General features: G+C 38.5%; 1 protein-coding gene across 1 annotated transcript in view; it reads right to left on the minus strand.

Annotated features, from left to right (window-relative positions):
- Nucleotides 1–22,158, minus strand: part of clcn2a (chloride channel, voltage-sensitive 2a) — a 96,587-nt gene that overhangs the window by 49,663 nt on the left and 24,766 nt on the right. The window contains exons 2-6 of the mRNA XM_030161417.1: nt 21,723–21,891; nt 4,511–4,642; nt 1,596–1,724; nt 1,111–1,244; nt 635–715 (exon numbers count right to left, since the gene is read on the minus strand). Of these exons, the coding sequence (XP_030017277.1) occupies nt 635–715; nt 1,111–1,244; nt 1,596–1,724; nt 4,511–4,642; nt 21,723–21,891 (645 nt within the window). The remainder of the gene's footprint in view (nt 1–634; nt 716–1,110; nt 1,245–1,595; nt 1,725–4,510; nt 4,643–21,722; nt 21,892–22,158) is intronic.

Here is a 22,158-nt window from a genome sequence, read left to right on the forward strand (position 1 = left end):
GCGGGTCTAGTAGATAGAGGGCACAGATTATCCAGACAGGAGCTAAGTGTAGAGCACAGAGACTCAGTGGCATCGTTAACCTCTAAGGAGGAAAAAGTGCTGGGGGGAGGGAGAGCGGAGGCTACGACAGTGGAGAAGTGGGTGGGGGACAAATTGCGGAGGTTGCGGCGGAAAGAGACCATGGGGGAGGGAGCAGAGTGTTTTTCAGGGAGAGACACACTGAACTGAATGAAATAGTGGTCAGACAGGTGTAAAGGTGTGACTGTGAGGGCATCTGTGATGCAGTTTCGGGTGAAAATGAGATCGAGCTCTTTACCAGCTTTGTGGGTTGGAGGACTGCAAACCCGCTGTAGCTCAAAAGAGAGTATTAGTGACATGAAATCTGAGAAGCTGGGATTGTCTAAGTGGATGTTCATGTCACCGAGGACTAGCATGGGGCAGTCATGCTCTGGGATGGAGGAAAGCAGAGTGTCATATTTCATGATACTGATCGAATAAATTTGTTGAGCACTGATTTTAAGAGAAAAAAGGCTGGGTTTAGACATGTCTTTGAAACTTTTCTTTAACTAATTGTATTTTTTTCCTAAAGTTAGTGAGTATTTGTTATGCAGTCACCCTCATCCACCATGCTCACCATGTAAATCCCACCAAAAACAGCAGCCATGAATTTGCTGAGGAGAGCTGCACACAGGCTGGCAACGTGAACAAAAGGTCCCTGAGAAGGAGGAGAGCAGAGAGATAAGGATGTTAGTACACAGGATATCGATGAAAGCACTTTTTTTTTTTTTGGCAGCGAGTAAAGCATGCTGCACTCAAATTTAGGGACATTATTCACAAGCCTAGCATGATTAAATCCTGCTTAGATTCAGATTTAAACAGCTTTATTACTCCCTGAGTGGGGAATGCAAGTGTTATTAGCAGTAAATCACATTTTTTATTTTCACAGCCACGAATTTAATGGGACTCTGAGAGGAGCGATTTTTACATCCTCCCGGTAGGAAACTTCAAAACTGTCAAGCAATCTATCAAGAGTAATTTGTGCCGCCAAGATGGTACTGATGGCAAGAGATGAGGCAAAGATTAAAAAAAAGGGGGGAAAAAAAGCCCTACCTCTTTTCCCAGAGGCATCCCACTACCCAAAGCACAGGTTAGACCAATAACCTTCGCCACAAACGTCTTAAACGTCAGGTACTCCTTTAGGACCACCCCTCTCAAGATCGTCTTCATCTCAGGGATGCCGGAGCCTGGAGAATAAAACAAAGAGATGCCAAGTGGGATGATGGAGTGAAACAGAAAGGTGAGTTGAAAGGAAGCAATTATACAGAGACGGAGATGAGAAAAATAAATGAAGAGTAGGAGGGAGGGGCGGGTGTAAGAGGCTGATTGATATGCATATAGTTTCCTGTATGCACGTCTCATCAGAGCTTTACTTTATGGATTTTCTGTAGACAGGACCAGTAAAAAGGCACACAGCACTTGTCCTTGAAGCCCTTATGCTGTGTTAGAGATCCTATTACATTATTCAAACACAGCCCGTGAATTAGATGAATCCATACAGTAAGGTGTTTACATAAGTGTGTGTGTGTGTGTCTTACCCACAGCCTGCGGAGACAGTATCTGTGTGAAACCCGCTGAGAACGTGATGAGCACTACAGGGTAGGTGACCCAAGCGATGTACTGTAGGAGCATGTTACTGTCCAGTCCACCATACATCCACTTCTGTGCTGCACACATATGCATACATAAGAAAAGACCTCAGTTAACAAAGACTACTCATAGTTAAGGTAGCAGTCGTAAAGCAATTTTCTTTTTTTTTTTTTTTTTTTTTTGGTTTTTAATGTATTTTCAGTCACTTACAAAAAGGAAAAGACAAAATGAACAAACAAAAAAGGAAGGAAAAAAAAAACAAATACAGAAAACAAACCAACAACTTAAAAAGGTAGCTGCAAAGACCCCCCCCCCCCCCCCCCCCCCCCAAGCACCCATACAATTCTTATACACGTATACATACACACTGGGGCGCTGATAAGGGGGGGTAAACATGACAAATTCACAGGGCCAAGCATTTGTGGGGGGCCCATTGAGCAGTATAGGGGGCCAAGTGGATATAGAACTTGTGAAAATTTCATGTAAGATCCACTGCATAAGAGAGGTGTAGAAGTCAGGAGGCGAACGTTGAAAGCATGTTAAGTGCCCCCCCGACACATTGAGAAGATAGTCAATTTATGTAGGCTCCACAACGATTATACTGGTCAACAACAAATTCATTGTTTAAGTTTTTTGAGCTGATTTAGGATAATTTTGGTGTGCTGAATCCAAAAATCACATTCATTTCGCTCAATCAGGTCAACTTTCTGAACTATGCTACATATTGGCTTTTTAACATTTTTGCTTACATTTATGGGCATTTTCACATCATATGATACAAAATTCTTTCATATTTCTTGCAATAAATAAGTTCTGAAGATTTTATTTTTGCCAATCTATGATTGTTTTTTTTAATATTACAGGTGAATGAAATGGCTTCGACTAGAAGATCTTGCAAAAATAAGCCTGACGTATTCTGCTACATCTGCAGTGAATACACCATTGTAACCTAACAGGAATCAAGTCACAAGTTTCATAAAGTGTGCTTACCAATCTTATTTTGGTATTAATTATTATATTTTGTGAGAAGACCAAATTTTTCAAAATCAAATTAGCAAAAAAACCTGACCTGATTGAGAAAAAAAGATGTCATTTTTGGATTTAGAGGTGCAAAATGGTCCTAATTCAGTTGAAAAAACCTAGACAACTTGCAAAAAACATTTTTTTGTAACCCAGTGTTATGCTTTCATGGAGCCCATAATTGGTGGTGGGGCCCCTGCATACACACACAGCATGCACATAAACCCAAACACATACTGTCCACCAGCCCCCCTTCTTTACCCTTTCTAAGATGTTGCCCCGGTAATATGAGCCTTTTTTTTTTTTTTTTAAGTAACCCAGAAAGACCCAGTGCTACTTTTGTGGCAGTTCCCAAATTAATTTTTCTCTCTATATAACCTTTCTTTAGTGATTTATCTCCATTTATCATAATATTATTGTTTGTATTTTGCTTTTTTTTCAGTGAAAATCTGGTGTTTTCCTATATTTAAATTTGCTGATCATGTACTTTAATCATCGTGCTGAGATTACATTTGAGGGTTATTATATCAAAAACTGAAAAAAAACAAGAAAAGCACTCGGAGAGCACCAGGGCAGATCAGTGGACCCCCAATCACCACCAAAATTTAATCATTTCTTCCTTGTGCAAGTATCAACATTTCCTGAAAATGCCATGAAAATCCATCCATAACTTTTTGAGTTATCTTGCTAACAAACAAACAGGTAATGAAGGTAATGAAGAAAAAGTGACTTTTTCATTCAAATCTATCATTATCTGAACATAAACCAAGTGAGCCCATCCACTGTCATTAATCCAACTCCCTGGGTTTTACTGGTGAATCAATGTTGTAGAAGATGACAGTGTTTCTGCGTTCGCTATGGAGCCTCTGAACGTCCGAATGGGTCATATCTGATGATCATGAAAAGATGATAAACTGCATTTTACACCAATTATTTACATGTATTGACAGGTTTAGTGGATCAACAGGTATTAAACAATTTAGATCAGTGGATGGTTTAGGTCAATGAAATACATTTGTGTCTTTATGGGTTAAATTGATGATTATTCTGGTCAACATTTAAACATGACAACAAGGCAGCATAAGACTGGATGCAACTGATAACAGAAAAAAAGAAAGTCCACACTTGACATGATACATTAATAACAATATGAAATTATTGTTGCTCTACTAGTGATCAAACACCTAAATTCAACGTGTCCCAATACTTTTGTCGATGTAGTGTATCTTTGTCTCTGCCATTTCAAGCCTTTTAATCTATCACTATCCCCCACACTGGTACATGTGGAAAACAACTCAGACAACACTTCACTGTCTCTTTCAACTGTCAAATAAAGGCATAAAAACGTAAAACAAAAACACAAATTGTGAAAACAGGGTTAGTCTTAAATCAAATGCTGTGTAATTTACATTTACAGATTTGCGCTTTCTTAGTTTTGATACTGTTTATGTATACTTTTTTTTCCCCCCCCGTTTCCTCCCCACTTACTTTTTTTTTTTTTTTTGAAGCTGTAGGTTTCATTGTCTCATGATACAGTAGATGCATTTGATGTAATGAGCCAGTAAAAATCATTTTTATTGACCCCAGAGAAATTAATGGAAGCCACTTTGTTTAGCTATTGTTCACAAATCAATACTGCTTCCTTTGTGGCATAACAACATTCAATTTGTGCTAATATTTATCCATTATTGTGCATTGCACCATGCTCTTAGCTATAAATTACAAAACACAGCTTCTGGTGAATCAGTGTTTAATCTTTAACACATCCCCGTGACAACAGTTCTGAGTAAATCGCTCAGTTGTGTTTGTAAGTCCTTGTTTGGACTCTGTGTCTCTTTCCTACCTTCTTGGCAGAAGGCGATGGCATAGTCCATGACCCAGCTGACCAGAGCCATGAGCAGCCCCAGCAGAATGAGGAAGATCCAGTCTTCTCCAACACGAGAAATCAGGAACTTTTGGCAGCGAGATGCACACGCTGAGAGCAAAGACAAAAACAGGAGACTTAAGGAGTGGATCATAACAAAAACTAACCTGTGAAATCAGTCTTTAGGAAGTGAGAAGAATATACTTGAAAACGCTGCAGTGGAAAAAAGACATAAAAAGCAAAAATATTTAAAAATGCTAGAAACAAACTGGTAAAACATGAAAATGTAAATGTTAAATTAATTTTAAAAAAAAACAAAACAAGTGTTCAGAGAACGCAAACCTCCGCCAAGCACCCCGAACGGTGTGCATGTGTGGACCGACTATTTCTTTTTAAATTAGTAAGTATATTTTATTTATAGAGCATTTTTCACAGACAGAGTCACAAAGTGCTTTATCAAATCAAATTTACAGAAACCCAACAGAATCCTCCAGGAGCAAACATTTGTGACTGGTGACAGTGGTGAGGAAAAACTTCCCTTTAACAGGTAGAAACCTGGAGCAGACCCAGACTCCTGAATTTAAAAAATTAAGCAGTTTCAAGGTTGTTCCATACAGCAGAAAAAGTTGAAGATTGGTACCAGTCGTGTATGTCAAATTATATTAAATTCCAAACAATATTTGTTGAATTATAATGAAAAATGTGTCGTAAATGTGATTTTCAGTGTTAAATTGAAATGTCCACAGAGTCCACATTCCACAGTGGATGTGGACAATTTTGTGCCAGATACAAGATATTGTTATAAGCTACGGGTGGATCAAATTGGAGGCTAATTGGAGTCATTTTGAATTTTTTACGAATTTTCAAAAATTGCTCAATGATGAGAGATAGGAAAAGTTGAGATTTTGTGACCTTGCTGTGACCTTGAACTTTGGCCTACTTGGCCCAAAATTTAATGGGTTCGTCCCAGGGCCTAGGCCTATCTGTGGGTAAAATTTGGTAAAGATGGTTGTAATACTTTTCCCATAAAGTTGCTAACAAACAAACAAACAAACAAACACAAAGCAAAGTGACCACAATACCTCCTGGCAGAGGCAAATAAAGGATATCAAATGTACCTTTTCCAAACTGCCAACTTATTAAACTTAAAGTGAGAGGAAAGATTATATTTTATGGATATTTTTCCCGCTCTGTGGTGAACTGTAATTAAATACTGCTATTAACGTAAAAAGTTTAACTCAGACTATGGGATTGAAAAGCACACTGTGATTAAAATGAAGATTTATACAGTACTGTCCAAAAGCCTTATTCCACCTTTAGCTCTGTTGCTTTTGCTGGGTTGAAATGAGTATACATATTTATTTCTCATTCACTTTTCTTCAGATATAACAAAAATGAAGGAAATAGGCGCATAGCCGTAAAAGACACACAAACAACTCAAATAAAGGTTCTAAAGGTTAAAGTCAGTATTTAGTTTGACCTCTGACCTTATGACAAGAAGCAGCACAAACAATTAGACACCTGGTATAAAAAAACCTGGTAGAAACCTGGTATAAAACATCAGAAAATTCATGTAATAAATAGTGCAAAGGGATGTCACACTAAATACGATCGATGGGTTATAGAAGCTGTTTTTTGGGTTTTTTTTTTAGATCAAGAATGAATGATCAATAAACAACAACAAACCTAATGTTGGCCTAAGACTTTTGCACAGTACTGTACATAGAAGTGTCAATATTTTCTCATATCGCACACCATTAGTTCTGGATAAAATCAATATGATCCATCCACGTTACAACTAAAAGATCTGCTGCTAATGTCCCTAGTCAAAGTTAATAAGAGCCTTACATTGGCCCATTTTACTGCTTCCAACACATCAACTGTGAGCACTAAATGTTCACTTGCTGCTTGATAAATCCCAGCCACTGACAGGTGCCATTGTAATAGTGTAATCAACATTATGACTGTTTCATCTGTCAGCGGTCATAATGTTTTGATTGATCGGTGTATAAACCACTCACATGATGTGTTCACCTTTCTGTATTTTTGCTTTTAAGACTGAGGAAAGACAATAATGTCACTGAATCTGTTGAAAATTAGAGCACATGCCTTTTATTTATGAGGAAAATATTGAAGGAAGGTGGGAAATAATTACACACATGGCTGGGTTTAGCAAAAAAACAAAACAAAAGGAGAATAGAGAATCCAAAACCGAGTGAGTAAAGAGGACGTCCATGTTCTATTAGAGGGTGAGCTGTGACACACAATAAAAAGCTAAAGGAGCAGTGGCGATTTCTCATAGACTGCAGGAGAAGCTCGGCTACCCCTAAAATTACAAAAATTAAATGGTTAAATATGTACGGTTGTGTTGACATTTCATTGACTACAAATGTGGTAGAACACGTTCATCTCACAGACGAGTTCGTTCAGAATCAGCTTTATCACAAATCAATGGACTTGATGTTGTTAACTTTTCATACATTCCCATTGCGCTGTTTTCTAATACGATCTCTGCTCAGTGAATTTGCCCGTGGACACTCAGCGTCCATGCACTTCAATGGGACTGAGTGGAACAGTTTTTTCATTGCCTCAAAACTGGATGGTAATTGGATAAATGCCACGATGTTGTCCCGCCCCCGGACACTTGGCATCTCTGGGGGTGAATGGAGCTGTGGGCGGAGCTTGGCTGGGCTGGACGCCGGGCTTCCACGTGCTGATTGGAGGATCATTCGAAAGGCTGAATCCCGTTTGATTGACAGCTATTTTGAGATCTGCTCCTTCATTTGACAGAGTTCAGTTTAATACCATCGCGCATTCTGCTGTGAAACCAAGAGAGAAACCACTACGAAATTACTTGTTCATTTCTTGAGCTGTAAATAAAACACACTCATTGTACTTCCTTGTTTCAATTTAACATAATTTCAACATTTTCTTGTTTACTTGGTACGATAAGGTCACTGACCATTTTCTTAAAAAGGAACGGAGGGCCGAATTTATGTTTAAATAATTTGACTTTTTTTTTTTCTTTTTATGTAAGCCGACAATGAGCTTCCCCTCTCTGAAAGACGAGCAGCCGCCACTGTAAAGGAGGTTATTAAATAGTGAAAGTGATAAATGTTTATCTTCAACCACCTCAAATACAGAGACAAAGCAAAGCTGGGTCACAGTTATAAATTCTACCATTACATTATAATCTATAATTCTGAGCTAGGTCAGCTAAAAGAAGCATCACTGGACTCATTTCTTCTCTCTTGTCTGCAGATACTGCCAAAGCCTGGAATTCACTTCAATATCCAGAGCATTCATGGATGTGCCACTCCCTAGAGAGGTCGAAAATGTGCTACTAACACATTTGCCCGATCCATATTTCATACATATTTCAAAAGCGACACAGTCAAGATACAGCATGCATAGCAACAGATGTGTGGAAGGTGACAAAATAGGGTGAGAGGTACGAAACAGAGGCAGATGCTGACGATTAAAACATTATATCAGGATGTGGTTGGCCCGTGAGCCAGCAGGACTGTGGAAATTCAGTTGACGACTACCTGCCATACAAAAAACTGATTTGATTGTTCTTCTCTTTTTTATTTTAGTAATAGTGACTCTAACAACAGATTATTTGTATACATACAGTTGGCCTAATGAAAAAAAGAACCATTCATCACAGGGGTGTCAAACTCATTTTAGTTCAGGGACCACATTCAGCTAAATTTGATCTGCAGTGGGCCGAACCAGTAAAATAATAACAAAATAACCTATAAATAATGTCAACTCCAAAATTTTCTCTATGTTTTAGAATGAAAAAAGTCAAATTAAACAATGAAAATGTTTACATCTACAAACTATCCTTTCAAACAATGTGAATAACATAAACAAACTGAAAAAAATACGTGTAATTTTTAAAATATTCTGCCTCAGTTTATCATTTCCACATGTTCATTATAACTTACAGATCACTACAAATACACAAAACATTTAATATCAGGCAGAAGACTGTTAAAATTGTATTTACTTTTCTTAAAACATTTCAGGTTGTTCATATTTGTTCAGGTTATTCACGTTTTTTGTGAAATTATACTTTGTTTTAGTGTAAATACATGAAAATACTAATATTTACAAAGAGAAAAATTTGGAGTTGTCATTATTTATATGTTATTATGATAGTACTTGACTGGTCCTGCCCACTTGAGATGGAATTGGTCTGAATGTGGAACCTGAACTAAAAGGATTGTTAATATCTTCAATGTAATTTTTGCATTTCACAAATTCATCCCAAGGACTGAACCCTTTGGCGGGCTGCATTTGGCCCCCGGACCGCATGTTTGACACCTGTGATTTATCAGCACTGGCCACTGGAAAACATTTAATTTCAACTTAAACAAGTTAACACAAATTACTACAATACACAAATAAATTAATGATAAAGCATGCATAATAAGATGACGTCACGAGAAAAGTGGCTTAAATGACAGGGAAATAATGATGAAATATGACATTTCTTCCAGCTGTTTTTATACAGGTGAATGGAGATGATTATGATCATGATTATGCAAATGAACTGTAGTTAAATCAAATGAAATGAGGTGATTATATAATAATTGTGGCAGGATTACTTATAGGTATTTATTATTCTTACTCCCCCCTAGGGAACATAAAAACATCAGCTGTTTTAAGAATGGATTTCACCTTTAAAATAATATTTAAAAAAATTAAAATAAATAAATAAAATAAAAAGTATATATAGACTTTAGCAGTGTATTTTTGAAGGCTGATATATTGCATTAATAAAAGTTTGGAGGAAGAAAAAGCCAATAGTCAATAATTGCCTGACACCATCCTGCCTCACACATTCATTAAATAAAAAAGAAATAGACAGACACCATCCTTGGTGATGTGCCTTGGCAGAGATCGGTGCTCTACAAGTGCTTTTCTAGTTAACTTTGATTCTCACTAAACCAACTGTGAAAAAATCTAGGTTTTTGTTTTTTACTTCAAAGTCAGTAATTCCAATACAGAATGCTAATATTAGTTCAGACACTCACATCAGATTCAACCATTTTCCTAAGTGACGTTCTGCAACGCCTGTCCACATGTACCTGAGCTCACAGCCCCCTTCCAGAGCCCGACATTCATGTACTTTTATATTAAAGGAGTGATATTTTTCTTTTTTTAAAAAAAATGCAATTATGCATTTTAAAGCATTTTCCTGCGGTCTACATAAACTGTAAATGCTATGCTTGGGTCTGAATTCTTCATGAATTCAACTCCACAGGTCCATCTTCAACCCCATTAATGACACCAGAAAGGTTGTTTTGAGCCCCGCCCCCTCCAGATTGTTGGCTGTGCTGCTCTGTCCCATTCAACCAACAACTGAACATTTTAGGTAGTCGGCTTGAAGTTTGGACATATTTTCAGTTTTCACTACAACCGCCGCTGCTGATAAACAGTTATGGCGTACTCAGAGAAATGTTCATCGGAAGTCTTGACCTTATACACTATATTGCCAAAAGTATTGGCTCACCCATCCAAATAATCAGAATCAGGTGTTCCAATCACTTCCATGACCACAGGTGTATAAAATCAAGCACCTAGGCATGCAGACTGCTTTTACAAACATTTGTGAAAGAATGGGTCGCTCTCAGGAGCTCAGTGAATTCCAGCATGGAACTGTGATAGGATGCCACCTGTGCAACAAATCGAGTGGTGAAATTTCCTCACTCCTAAATATTCCACAGTCAACTGTCAGCTGTATTATAAGAAAGTGGAAGTGTTTGGAAACGACAGCAACTCAGCCTTGAACTGGTAGACCACGTAAACTGACGGAGCAGGGTCAGTGGATGCTTAGACGCATAGTGCGAAGAGGTTGCCAACTTTCTGTAGAGTCAATCACTACAGACCTCCAAACTTCATGTGGCCTTCAGATTAGCTCCAGAACAGTGCGCAGAGAGCCTCATGGAATGGGTTTCCATGGCCGAGCAGCTGCATCCAAGCCATACATCACCAAGTGCAATGCAAAGCGCTGGATGCAGTGGTGTAAAGCACGCCGCCACTGGACTCTAGAGCAATGGAGGCGCGTTCTCTGGAGTGACGAATTGCGCATCTCCATCTGGCAATCTGATGGACGGGTCTGGGTTTGGCGGTCGCCAGGAGAATGATACTTGTGGGACCGCATTGTGTCAAGTGTAAAGTTTGGAGGAGGGGGGTTATGGTGTGGGGTTGTTTTTCAGGAGCTGGGCTTGGCCCCTTAGTTCCAGTGAAAGGAACTGGGAATGCTTCAGCACACCAAGACATTTTGGACAATTCCATGCTCCCAACTTTGTGGGAACAGTTTGGAGCTGGCCCCTTCCTCTTCCAACATGACTGTGCACCAGTGCACAAAGCAAGGTCCATAAAGACATGGATGACAGAGTCTGGTGTGGATGAACTGGACTGGCCTGCACACAGTCCTGACCTCAACCCCATAGAACACCTTTGGGATGAATTAGAGCGGAGACTGAGAGCCAGGCCTTCTGTCCAACATCAGTGTGTGACCTCACAAATGCGCTTCTGGAAGAATGGTCAAAAATTCCCATGAACACACTCCTAAACCTTGTGGACAGCCTTCCCAGAAGAGTTGAAGCTGTTATAGCTGCAAAGGGTGGACCCACGTCATATTGAACCCCAAAGACTAGGAATGGGATGTCACTTAAATTCATATGTGAGTCAAGGCAGGTGACCAAATATTTTTGGCAATATAGTGTATGTGTAAATGTCGTGACATAACAAATTAAGCAGGAATTAAAACAGGTTGTAGAAATCCACTCGATTTTGGCCAAAATGAATATAAAGATTTCTTTGCAGCACCTGGAGCTTCCAAATTCAAACGTTTTGAACTATTAGGGTTCAAATACATAAACAAATGTACCAAAGACTAATAAAAATGGGTTTAGCAAAATATGACCCCTTTAAAATATATGAACAAATACACAATAATTTTTTCTTAGTTCAGTAAGAGTAAAAAAAGCCGAACTGGAGATGACCATTCAAGCTTTTATTTCTTCCCACCTAGACTACTGTAACAGCCTTTTTATTTGTCTAAAACAGAAGGTTCTTCATCGTCCTCAGGCTGTTCAGAACTCTGCTGCAAGGCTTTTAACTCACACCAGTAATAGAGCACAAATCACACCAATTTAGCAGAACTACACCGGCTCCCAGTTATTTTTAGGATACATTTGAAAATTTTAGTTCTTACTTTTAAAGCTTTAAACGCCCAAGCCCCTTGTCTACATTTTAGAGTTGCTAGAATGGCACAACCCTCCACGGGCTCTTAGATCCTTGGGTCAGTGCCAGTTGGTTATCCCCTGCACTCACTTCCAAAACAGAGCATTCCAAGCTGTGGCCTCCAGACTTTGGAATGCCCTGCCACTGGCACCTCGCACTTTAAAGTCAATTGGCTTTTAAAAAACAACTGAAAACCTTCTTGTATAGACAAGCTTTTAGTTTGGGGGTGGGGGGAGTTATCACCATTTTCTTTTATATTTTTATGCTTGTCTCTGTTGTATGTAGCTGTATGTTTTTATACCTGTGTATTTATCTGTGTGTGTTGTTGCCTATTTTACTATGTATTTTACTTCTGACTTTACTGTAAACCATTGTGTGAAACCTTACTGCAAAAAGTGCTATATAAATACACTTAATTATTATTATTATTATTATTATTATTATTATTATTATTATTATTATTATTATTATTAGAGTACATATTTTCCACAGATGTATAGGTTAATGAGTGGGGTGAAGGCTATGAAAGGAAAAAGTCTACAAATTCTAAAAGTGGGACAGACTGAATCTTCCAAAGTTGGACAAAGGGCTTCAGATCCTGACCACTGTCAGTACTCAGTTCTGTCCCTATCGATACTTAGCAAAACATCCTATTGGCACCGACTAATCAATCTACATCTAATATATAGTATATAAATTTGTCGTCAGTAGAAACGCATTGGCTTTGCTCCACTCTGCTGCTTGTGTAAAATGTTTACAATCACACTTAAAGGGGTCATATTTTGCTAAACTCACTTTTGTTAGTCTTTGGTTCATTTATTTGTGTATTTGGACCCTAACAGTTCATAAAGTTTGAATTTGAACCCTCCAGGTGCTGCAAAGCTATCTTTATATTCATTTCGACAAAAATCGAGTGGATTTCTTTAACCGGTTTTAATTCCTGCTTAATTTGTTACATCTGTAACTAGTTACGTCACAACATTTGCACATATAAGGTCAAGACTTCGACAAACATTTCTCTGAGTACGACATAATTGTTTGTTAGCAGCAGCGGTTGTAGTAAAAATAGGACCAATGGCCCTGTAGCTTACCGGTCAAATTAAAAGCTTTGGGAAATGTATCCAGATGCCATTTATTATCACCCAGTTCTGTGTATTTACTATATTACAGAAATAGCCCATGTTTTGGTCAAATTCCAATCAGATGTGTAAAAAAATTCAAATTCCAACTTGATATCATTGATACTGATTTATTGAATCAATCCACTTCCTATCTGTTATAATGGGAACATTTTTCAATGTGGTACCAAATCCAGAATCAGGATCCGAATCCAAATAATTTCAATATCTTGTGTTGACACCATCGTAAAGAAGCTGTATACCAAGTTTGAAGTCAATCAGAACTGTAGTTTCGGAGAAGAAGACGATTGAAATTTTTTCCCCTTAAGAGCCCATGTTAAATTTTCCGTAAGTTCCCGGATCCAGAAGAAGATCCTGATCAGCATGTGGTCATTATGTTTTGGTTATCTCCCCATCAGGGCTGGACTGTAGAAATTTACACTTGATATCATTTATATTTACTGAGTTATTGCATCGATCCACTTCCTATCTCTTATAATGGGGAAATTTTTCAAAGTCGCACCAAATCTAGAATCAGATCCGGATCGAAATAATTTCACTAACTTTTGTTGACATCATCATAAAGAAGCTGTATACAGAGTTTGAAGTCAATCGGAACTGTAGTTTCGGAGAAGACGACGATTGAAATTTTTGTAACGGATGCCAGACGCCGCATCATGACAATAGCTTACGGGCCGGTAAGCTAAAAACTGAAAATATGTCCAAACTTGGAGCCAATTATCTAAAATGTTTAGTTGTTGGTTGTATTAACGAACACAAGTGGTTGAATGGGACAGAAAGCACAGTCAACAACCTGGAAGGGGTGGGGCCTGAAGTGACTCGTGCATTTAAAGGGCCAGCGCTCAAAACCACCTTTCTGGTGTCATTACTCAGAAATAGGGTTGAAGATGGACCTGTGGAGTTTAATGAAGAATTCAGACCCAAGCATAGCATTTACAGTTCATGTAGACCACAGAGAAATGTTTTAAAATGCATAATTCCATTTAAAAAAGCAAAATATCACTCTTTTAAAAGTCACGCTCCCTCATGATGACGTCGGTCACATGTATCTTTCTGTTTGCTATTCACGTAATTAATAAAGAAGAAGAACAAAAGGAGCAGTGTGGCAGACTCCCTGGTGCATGATTCAGGTCACAGGGGGATGCTGAGTCTCCCTGGGGACAAATGTGTGCATGTCGGTGCAAGCTGCCCGACAGCTAGGCCACCTGCTTAGTGGCAAGTTGCCTCTAAGTGGAAAGAAATTCAAAGGTCGTGGAGAAATCTATCTGCAGATTTAACTAGAGTCTGAAGGCATGTTTTCTTGGATCTATAATTTTTATTTCACAGTTCAGTGGACATTCCAATGAGAGGGGCTGTGGAAATTCCCCAAATCCCACTCCACCAGCTTCTCTTTTTATTTCTCTCTCACATACACACACATCTTGTCTGGCACCTGCAAAGCCACATACTTCCGTGTGCATCTTGGCTAGCGCTCACATCCGCATGCTCAGCGGCGCTCACAGATGTCTTCTCCTGATCCTGTAAAAAAAATCCCACCCAACGCCAGACATTTTTTCACCTCTGCTAGTTCTACATTACACCACATTATGCCAACGAGCTATAATTAGGAATAATGCTAGAACACGGGACATTTTTACATAAATACACTATAAAAAACTAATGCAAACTCAAGACAACAGACTGATGGTAGACAGACATCTAAGTAACGTCAGCTCTAAGTTCTATGATGATTCAGCCCATGAGTCAAAATAAACAGAACTATAGAGCAGCATGGTTTTTTTTTTTTGCTCTCCATCACAACCAGTAACACAGCCTTTTGGCTGCTTGTGTAGGCTGCCATGCTCAAAAGCTCCAGCTCCGATTACTGATCTGAACCGAGGAACATGCTTGTAGTCCTGTACCCACAGAGATGTTCCCACACAATACATGAAGAGGCAAACACTGAACCTCCCACTCCCACTAAATCTGAGGACTATCTCCTTAAGCATAAAAAAAAAGACAACCTAAAAAGACAAGAGCAGAAAGCGTCCAGCCTGAGCATCTATCCAAGGACCGGTCTAAAAATACAAACACCTCTTGATCTTTAAGCTCACACAGAACACAGACAGCGAGCACACAAATCACTCTGGCCCCTGATCTGAAAGTGATTGTTTTAAATGGCTTCCATTATGGCAAGTGAGCGAGGCTGGCTGATGTAGTGTAGCTTTCACCTACGGTACAATCTATCCCGCTTTAATCAGATCAGTAGTCACAAGGGCAAAGAGACGAAGTATTTGGAAAACGGCCATGCTGGCTCAGTTGTGCGAGCACGTGTGAAACATAATTTCTCTCACTTTCCCTGAGATCATCCAACACAGGGCTGGGCAATATTTTTCATTCCAGTAGGCCATACTGACATAGAAAGAGTAAATGAAAGACTGCACATTTTTACAGCTGTATGTGTCCGCCTGCTTCACTCTGAGGCTCTAGTGCCCAGTGTTTCCCATGCACCACTGTACAGGTCACTGATGAAACATATTAAACTAAGATCAACTTAAAAGATTATTTTTTAGTTTATTTATCTATATAAATACAGAATTTCTTATTTGTATCTTTAGATTTTATTTCATTTATTATTTATTTTATTATTTTTTTATTTATTTTTTTATTTTTTTGATGTGTATGACTGTCATGACATGGACAGTTTACTTTTGATATGTGTCTTATTTCTATGAAATGGATAGTTTATTTTGATGTGTAACACTGTTATCAAATGGACAGAGTTCATTTTTGATATGTATAGCATTTTTAGGTTTTGGACAGGCTTTGTCAGAATTTATTTTGATATGTATTTGCACTTAAATATCATTTTGCACATTCGCGGTTGGAATATTTCAACTTGTTTTGCACCTTACAGCTCTATTTCAGCACATTATAGTTATTATCCAGATTCTACCCAGATCTTTTTATACTTCTAATTAATAGTGTACACAGTATAGTGTTTACTCTTGTGTTATATTCTCTTTACTCATGTTTGCTGTTGTATTATGTTGTTATTGAATATGTGTCATGCAGCTGCTATACTAATTTCCCAATTCGGGATAAATAAAGTACACTATCCATCCATCCATCCATCTAATAAAATTTGTTAATCTTAGTTAAGGGAGCTGACATGGGAATTTATGGTCAGTAATAAAGGGGGCAGGAGTATATAAGTTGAACTTCATTCCACTCCTTTTCAAATTTGTTTCCTTTTTTATATTGATTTTTCTTGTTATATTGGTTTTAAATGTTATTTAAAATAAAATCAAAAATATTTTCATTTTTCACTCATTTGTGGTTTTCTACCTGTCTTTTTTCTGCATTTGCTTGTTATATGTTGCTGCTATTAACTGTGAAATTTCCCCATGGTGGGATAAATCTTATCTAATTAGTAAAAATATTGTCTGCAAATTAAATTCAGACAGCTTGACAGCTTTTTCACAATGACAAATTTGTTGTATATGTAGCACATTGCCTCAAAATGCATCTTATTGTTGTATTCCTTGAACATGCAAACACACTTGTGACAGACCATTTATTATTTAAAGTGTCCAGTCCTGGTTAAAAATTCGTCTTTCAGAGCATTTTTCAAGATAAATAGCTGTACATAATCATTGTGGTCATCAAGCTTCAGATTTATTCATGTACAACTGCCTTTTTAATCATTTTGGCTATTTTTTTGTTTTCCTTGGAGGATGCTGCAGCTCAGTTGGGCCATACAAAACACTGCACATTCATTATAAAATTGCAGTAAATCCATTTTTTTTTTTTTTCATTTTCACTACAGGTGATAGGTAGTGCTTAAAATAAACGCTGTAATAGCAACATGTTTTTCTATGATGGTGTTTACAGATCACTTCTTCAATTGCTTCAACTCAACCGGGACTATGAAGCACATTGTAATTCTGTTGGCTTGTTGAAATAGTCTAACTAAAAGGCAAATGACGCTGTAATCAAAAAAAAAAAAAAAAAAAAAAAAAAAGAACAAACAGGCAAATGGAAGACATAAACACAGTGTGAGTGTCAGTACATCAGTTTGAAGTGCAGCGCTCTTCGGTGCCACTCCTTATCTGCAGTCATCTGGGAAGACTAGACGTAAAATAATCTGACGGTTCAGATCTGACTCCTGCTCAAACAAACCAAACTACACTCACACACACACACACACACACACACACGCACTTAAAACCTATAAAAGTCTTCACACACAGACGAGCACACAGCCAGCAGAGGGGGCTCTCTTTGTCTGACATTGAGACGGTTCTGTTGGCTGGAGGTCACTGCACAGATCAGTCACCTTTAATCCCCTCTTGTATCTGATCAGGATAACAGTGAACTCTAATGTAGCTTAAAAGAAAAAAAATGGTGTTTTCACACTACTTTCATGCTTACTGGAGCGCCGCGTTAAGGCTGACTACCCCCACCACAGCCTTTGGTCATGAGGTGTTAGTGTGACCACTTAAGGTGCTGCATGTAGGATTGTGGCCAAAACTGGTACTGCAATCACATTCAAAATACTGTAGTGTGATATCCCCTCCACCTTCCCCCAGGCTAGGGGTTGCCAGATCCAGCATGAGCATCTACTACCAGCATTTCCACTAATCCTTGCCACCACATCATAAATTTCATGCAAAAAAATCATCACCAGACTTATTATACATAAGTATAATATAGGGATGCACCGATACCACTTTTTTCCAGACCGAGTACGAGTACTTACATTTGAGTACTTGCCGATACCGAGTACCGATTCGAGTACTTAATAATCCCATTCCAGTTCTTAGTTCCTTTTGTAAATGTGCTTTATTGTCGTTGTCATTAGTCTGACTGGAAAAAAGTGCTGCTACTGACATTTAATGTGTTGGAATGAGCGTTTCTCATTTAATCCACCAGGGGGCGCCACTCTGAATTAACCATACTGGACAAATACCACGAAGAAGAGTAAAGTTTTTTGAAAAGAAGAAGAAGAAAGTCAGTAATAACAAACATGGAGACGACAGAGGTAACACTAATGTGATACTGCAGCGTTTTCACTGGTAAGGTTTAACAGCTTAGCTTCAGCAGGTAGAGAAAAGAGAAATGAGCGATAAATTTCGTTTTCACTTCTGTTGGTGGCGGTCCACACCGCTCTGTACACCCGCTGGTATTCTCATTCTGTTTACGCATCCGCCAGCACCTGGAAAACGGATGGAATGTACGCAGAGGACGGACAGAATGCTGCGTCCGTATCTGTCTGTGTCTTTAACGTTACTTACAGTCAGCGTTACTTTTATCACCGTCATTTATTTTGAAAAATCTCCACACTCTTCACACTCCCCACACATTATTCCTCCTCCTCGTACCTGCTGCACTGAACTGTGAATGTCACATGGCCGTAAGTGGTATCGGTGCATTTGTATCGGATGTCTTTTATGAGTACGAGTACACACACTGAGTATCGGAGCCGATGCCGATACCCGTATCAGTATCGGTGCATCCCTAGTATAATATCACAGAACAGGACAAACATCCTACCCACTCAAATGAAAGTTTGCGAAGATTCAGGAGATAGAGAAAAGGTAAATAAGCCTTAAGTTTCACTTTTACTTCCGCAAAGTACAAGCGGAACAGATCGCTACCTATGCCCTTCCCCACCACCACCCCCTGGCCAAACCACACAGGCTGGACTACCGACCCCCCTCCCCTTTTGGATTACACACCGCTACATGAAGAGGTCACTCTCACAGAAAACACTGAACTACAAGGAGCTACCATGGCAAGAGACAAGTCCTACACCAGTACCCGGTCTCTTCACCAGTCCCGGACCGGCAGTCTCTTCACCAGGGCCAGGTGAAGAGACCGCGGCCCCGGCTCTCAGTGATTCTTACGGTGGTCGGACTAAAGCAGAGCCGGCTTCAGTCTTAAAATTCTTCTCTGCTTTCAGCCGTCTCCACGTTTCAAAAGCATCTCCTATACATATCCTTGTTTTGTTTCTCACTTTGTCACGACGTATTTGGGAATAATAAGAGGCCTTTTAAGTTTATTAACGTCAGACATTTATGATCAGAAATGTGCCAGCTGCAGCTCAGTGGGAACTGGCAACCTGGATGCTGAAAGGCTACCGACTCTGTGACTGGGAGATAGGTGATGGGTGGAGCATCACACCAAAACACACAATGTCAACATAAACATCATTTCGGGGCTGACACTGAGCTTTTCAAATGCAAATATTCTGGCTGGACTACTACTGTCAGTGATATCAGTATTTGAAATGAACATGACTCTTTAATGTCTGGTGACAGTCAGGGCCATTTAGAACATCATTCCTACATACTGCACCTTTGAAGTACACTACGAGAAGTAGTCTGGATGAGTATCAGCGTTTGTATGATTATGTACAGTATGTGTCTTTTTATCTTATGAAATAGGTTCATTTAAAAATTTAATTTATGAACCCACCAGACCCCTAAGGTCATCTGGATCCGGTCTGTTGTCAGTTCCCAGAGTCAGAACCAGACACGGAGAAGCTGCGTTCAGCTTCTGTGCTCCACATGTCTGGAACAAACTCCTAGAAAACCTCAGATCAGCTGAAACACTGAGTTTATTTGAATCCAGGTTAAAGACTCACCTGTTCTCAGCTGCATTTGAGTAGAGTTTTTATTCATCAGTTCAGATCTGCACTATTCCTTTTAAGCTAAAAGTTTTTATCTGTTTTATCTGCTTGTCTGTTTTATCTGTTTATATCTGATTTTTGTTTGTTTGTTTGTTTTTCTCATGCCTTCTGCTGTAATGCTTTTAATGTTTTATGTAAAGCACTTTGAATTGTCTTGTAGAAATAAACCTGCCTTGCCTTAAAAATACATTACTTTGACTCAGGACAAATTTTTAATGAAAAGAATAAAGTTATAATAGATTTACAGACTTACATTTCCTGGATTTAGACTTTAGATTTCAGTTTGCTATTTGAAGTTTTTTTTGTTTTAAGATGCCATTCTGTTAAGAAATGTTCTCATAGGGTTAATTAAAAGGTATTTCAATTAAAGCTTCAGAGTGTGATATACAGTGGCATCTAGTGGAGAAGCTGCAGATTGCAGCCCACCTCACCCTCCACTACAGTGGCCTTTAAAAACGTGAAAGTACAACTATAGAACCAGTTCATGCATTTCCATCCTGTTGTAGTTGAAAAGCAAAAATCAAATCCAATTTAGATTTTACATTTTGGAGAAGTGGAAAAGATGGCAGCAGCAGTAACTGTATATGGGCTAATGTTCACTGATGCAGTACAAGAAATAAACGTCATATTAGAATGCATGCATGGATGAAAAGCTGTAGTAACAAATGTTAGAAACACTGAGACAAACTCTAGAAGACAGTGAAACAACAGTACAGGATCCAACCCAGCAGTTTAATGTGGAAGCATAAGACGTCAACAACAAATGACAAAACCTCTTACATACAGTGGGTACGGAAAGTATTTAAACCCCCTTAAATTTTTCATTCTCTGTGAAAAACTTGTTGCATCATTCCCAAGAAGACTCATGGCTGTATTAGCTGAAAAGGGTTCTTCTACTCAATACTCAGTAAAGGGTCTCAAAACTTGTGACCATGTAATATTTCAGTTTTTCTTTTTTAATAAATCTGCAAAAATATCTACAATTCTGTTTTTTCTGTCAAAATGGGGTGCTGTGCGTACAGTAATTAGGACAAAATGAACTTAAATGATTTTAAAAAGCAAAATTTAAGGGGTCTGAATACTTATTGAATACTGAATACCCACTGTATATTAAGTCCCCAGTCACTAGTTCGAGTCGTATCTTATTGAAAGAAATAAATTCAACTGGAAAACTTTTAAACCACAATTATGATGAACCAACTGAGTTTTCAGACAACAGTAGTGGATGGAAAGAGCTGACAATTGTACTGTGGATCGTTTAACCTCTGTGATTTTTGTGAGTTATTGGAGAACTCTACTCGGATGTGTTTTTCTTGTGTTTTGTAAATTTGTAAATAGTTTTTTTTTTTTTTTTAATTTTTGACGTCACTTTGTACATATATTGCACTGCACTTTGGGAGGCCGACAGCAAATAAATCACCACCATCTTTTTGCACCTTCAACTACGCCTGTGGTGTTATTTTTTGAGCAGTGTGGGAAAGAACCCCACGACATATTGAAAGAAATAAATTCAACTGGCAAACGTTTAAACCACAATTATGATGAACCAACTGAGTTTTCAGACAATAGTAATGGATGGAAAGATGTAAGATATGAACTTTTTTTCTTTCCTGAATTTCCTCCCCACAGTTAATTTTCCCATTTGGGATTTTTGTTTTTACTTACAATGAAATGAAAAAAAAAAAAAAAAAAAATCTATCAAGTCAGCTCTGAGCTACTGTCAATCCCTCTGTTGATGTAAATGATTTAAACATAAAACTGGATATTTTTTCTACAATTAGATGTCTTAAATTCCCCAAAAGTTTGCACAATGAATCTTTAATTTTTGTGCTGAGAAATTCTAAATTTTTGACAATTTATTTTTTACTGCAGAGAGACAGAGACAGACACCCAAATTAGGACACATTTAGGGAAAAACTGAAAAAAATGTACATAATAAATTAGAAGAACAAAAACAGACATGGATAAAAAAAAAATCTGGATAATAAAAGTGTCTGGTGCGAAACTAAATTGTAAAGTGTGAAATAACCTGTGATGTTCAATATGATGAAGGTGCAAGATGACACTTAAGTGCACAGGGACATTGGGACTACATTCAGGCTTTGTGGTCACTTACACTGGCACTTTGCACAGGGGTCTTTCTCGTACTCCAGCAGGTCTGCAGCGCGACTGCGGACGCTGGTGTTCCTCCGCAGTCCACCGCCGTCCCGCACTCCTCCATCCCGTAGGCGGGCCGCTTCCTCCTTGGCATACACACCCAGCTCCTGTGTGTACCGCCCATACATCTGTATAAGAAACAAAGCTTTTATTCAGGTAGTGCAAGTGGGAGGAAGGTGGAAGAAAAACAAAAATGTAATACAGCAGATTTTTCCTCTATCTACAGGAACGGGGTCATAATAAAGGTGGACGGATTCACTGAACACACTCGGGTTCAAATTTGAAGTAAACACAACCAGGTGTTACAAAATTCACAGCCTGCAGCTTACTGCTCCATAACAACGCCTCTCAAGTCTCCTTCCAGAAAACATACACTCAACTTTGACTGGTGTAAT

The sequence above is a fragment of the Sphaeramia orbicularis genome, chromosome 17 (genome assembly GCF_902148855.1).
Source record: "Sphaeramia orbicularis chromosome 17, fSphaOr1.1, whole genome shotgun sequence".
NCBI classification, from domain to species: domain Eukaryota; kingdom Metazoa; phylum Chordata; class Actinopteri; order Kurtiformes; family Apogonidae; genus Sphaeramia; species Sphaeramia orbicularis.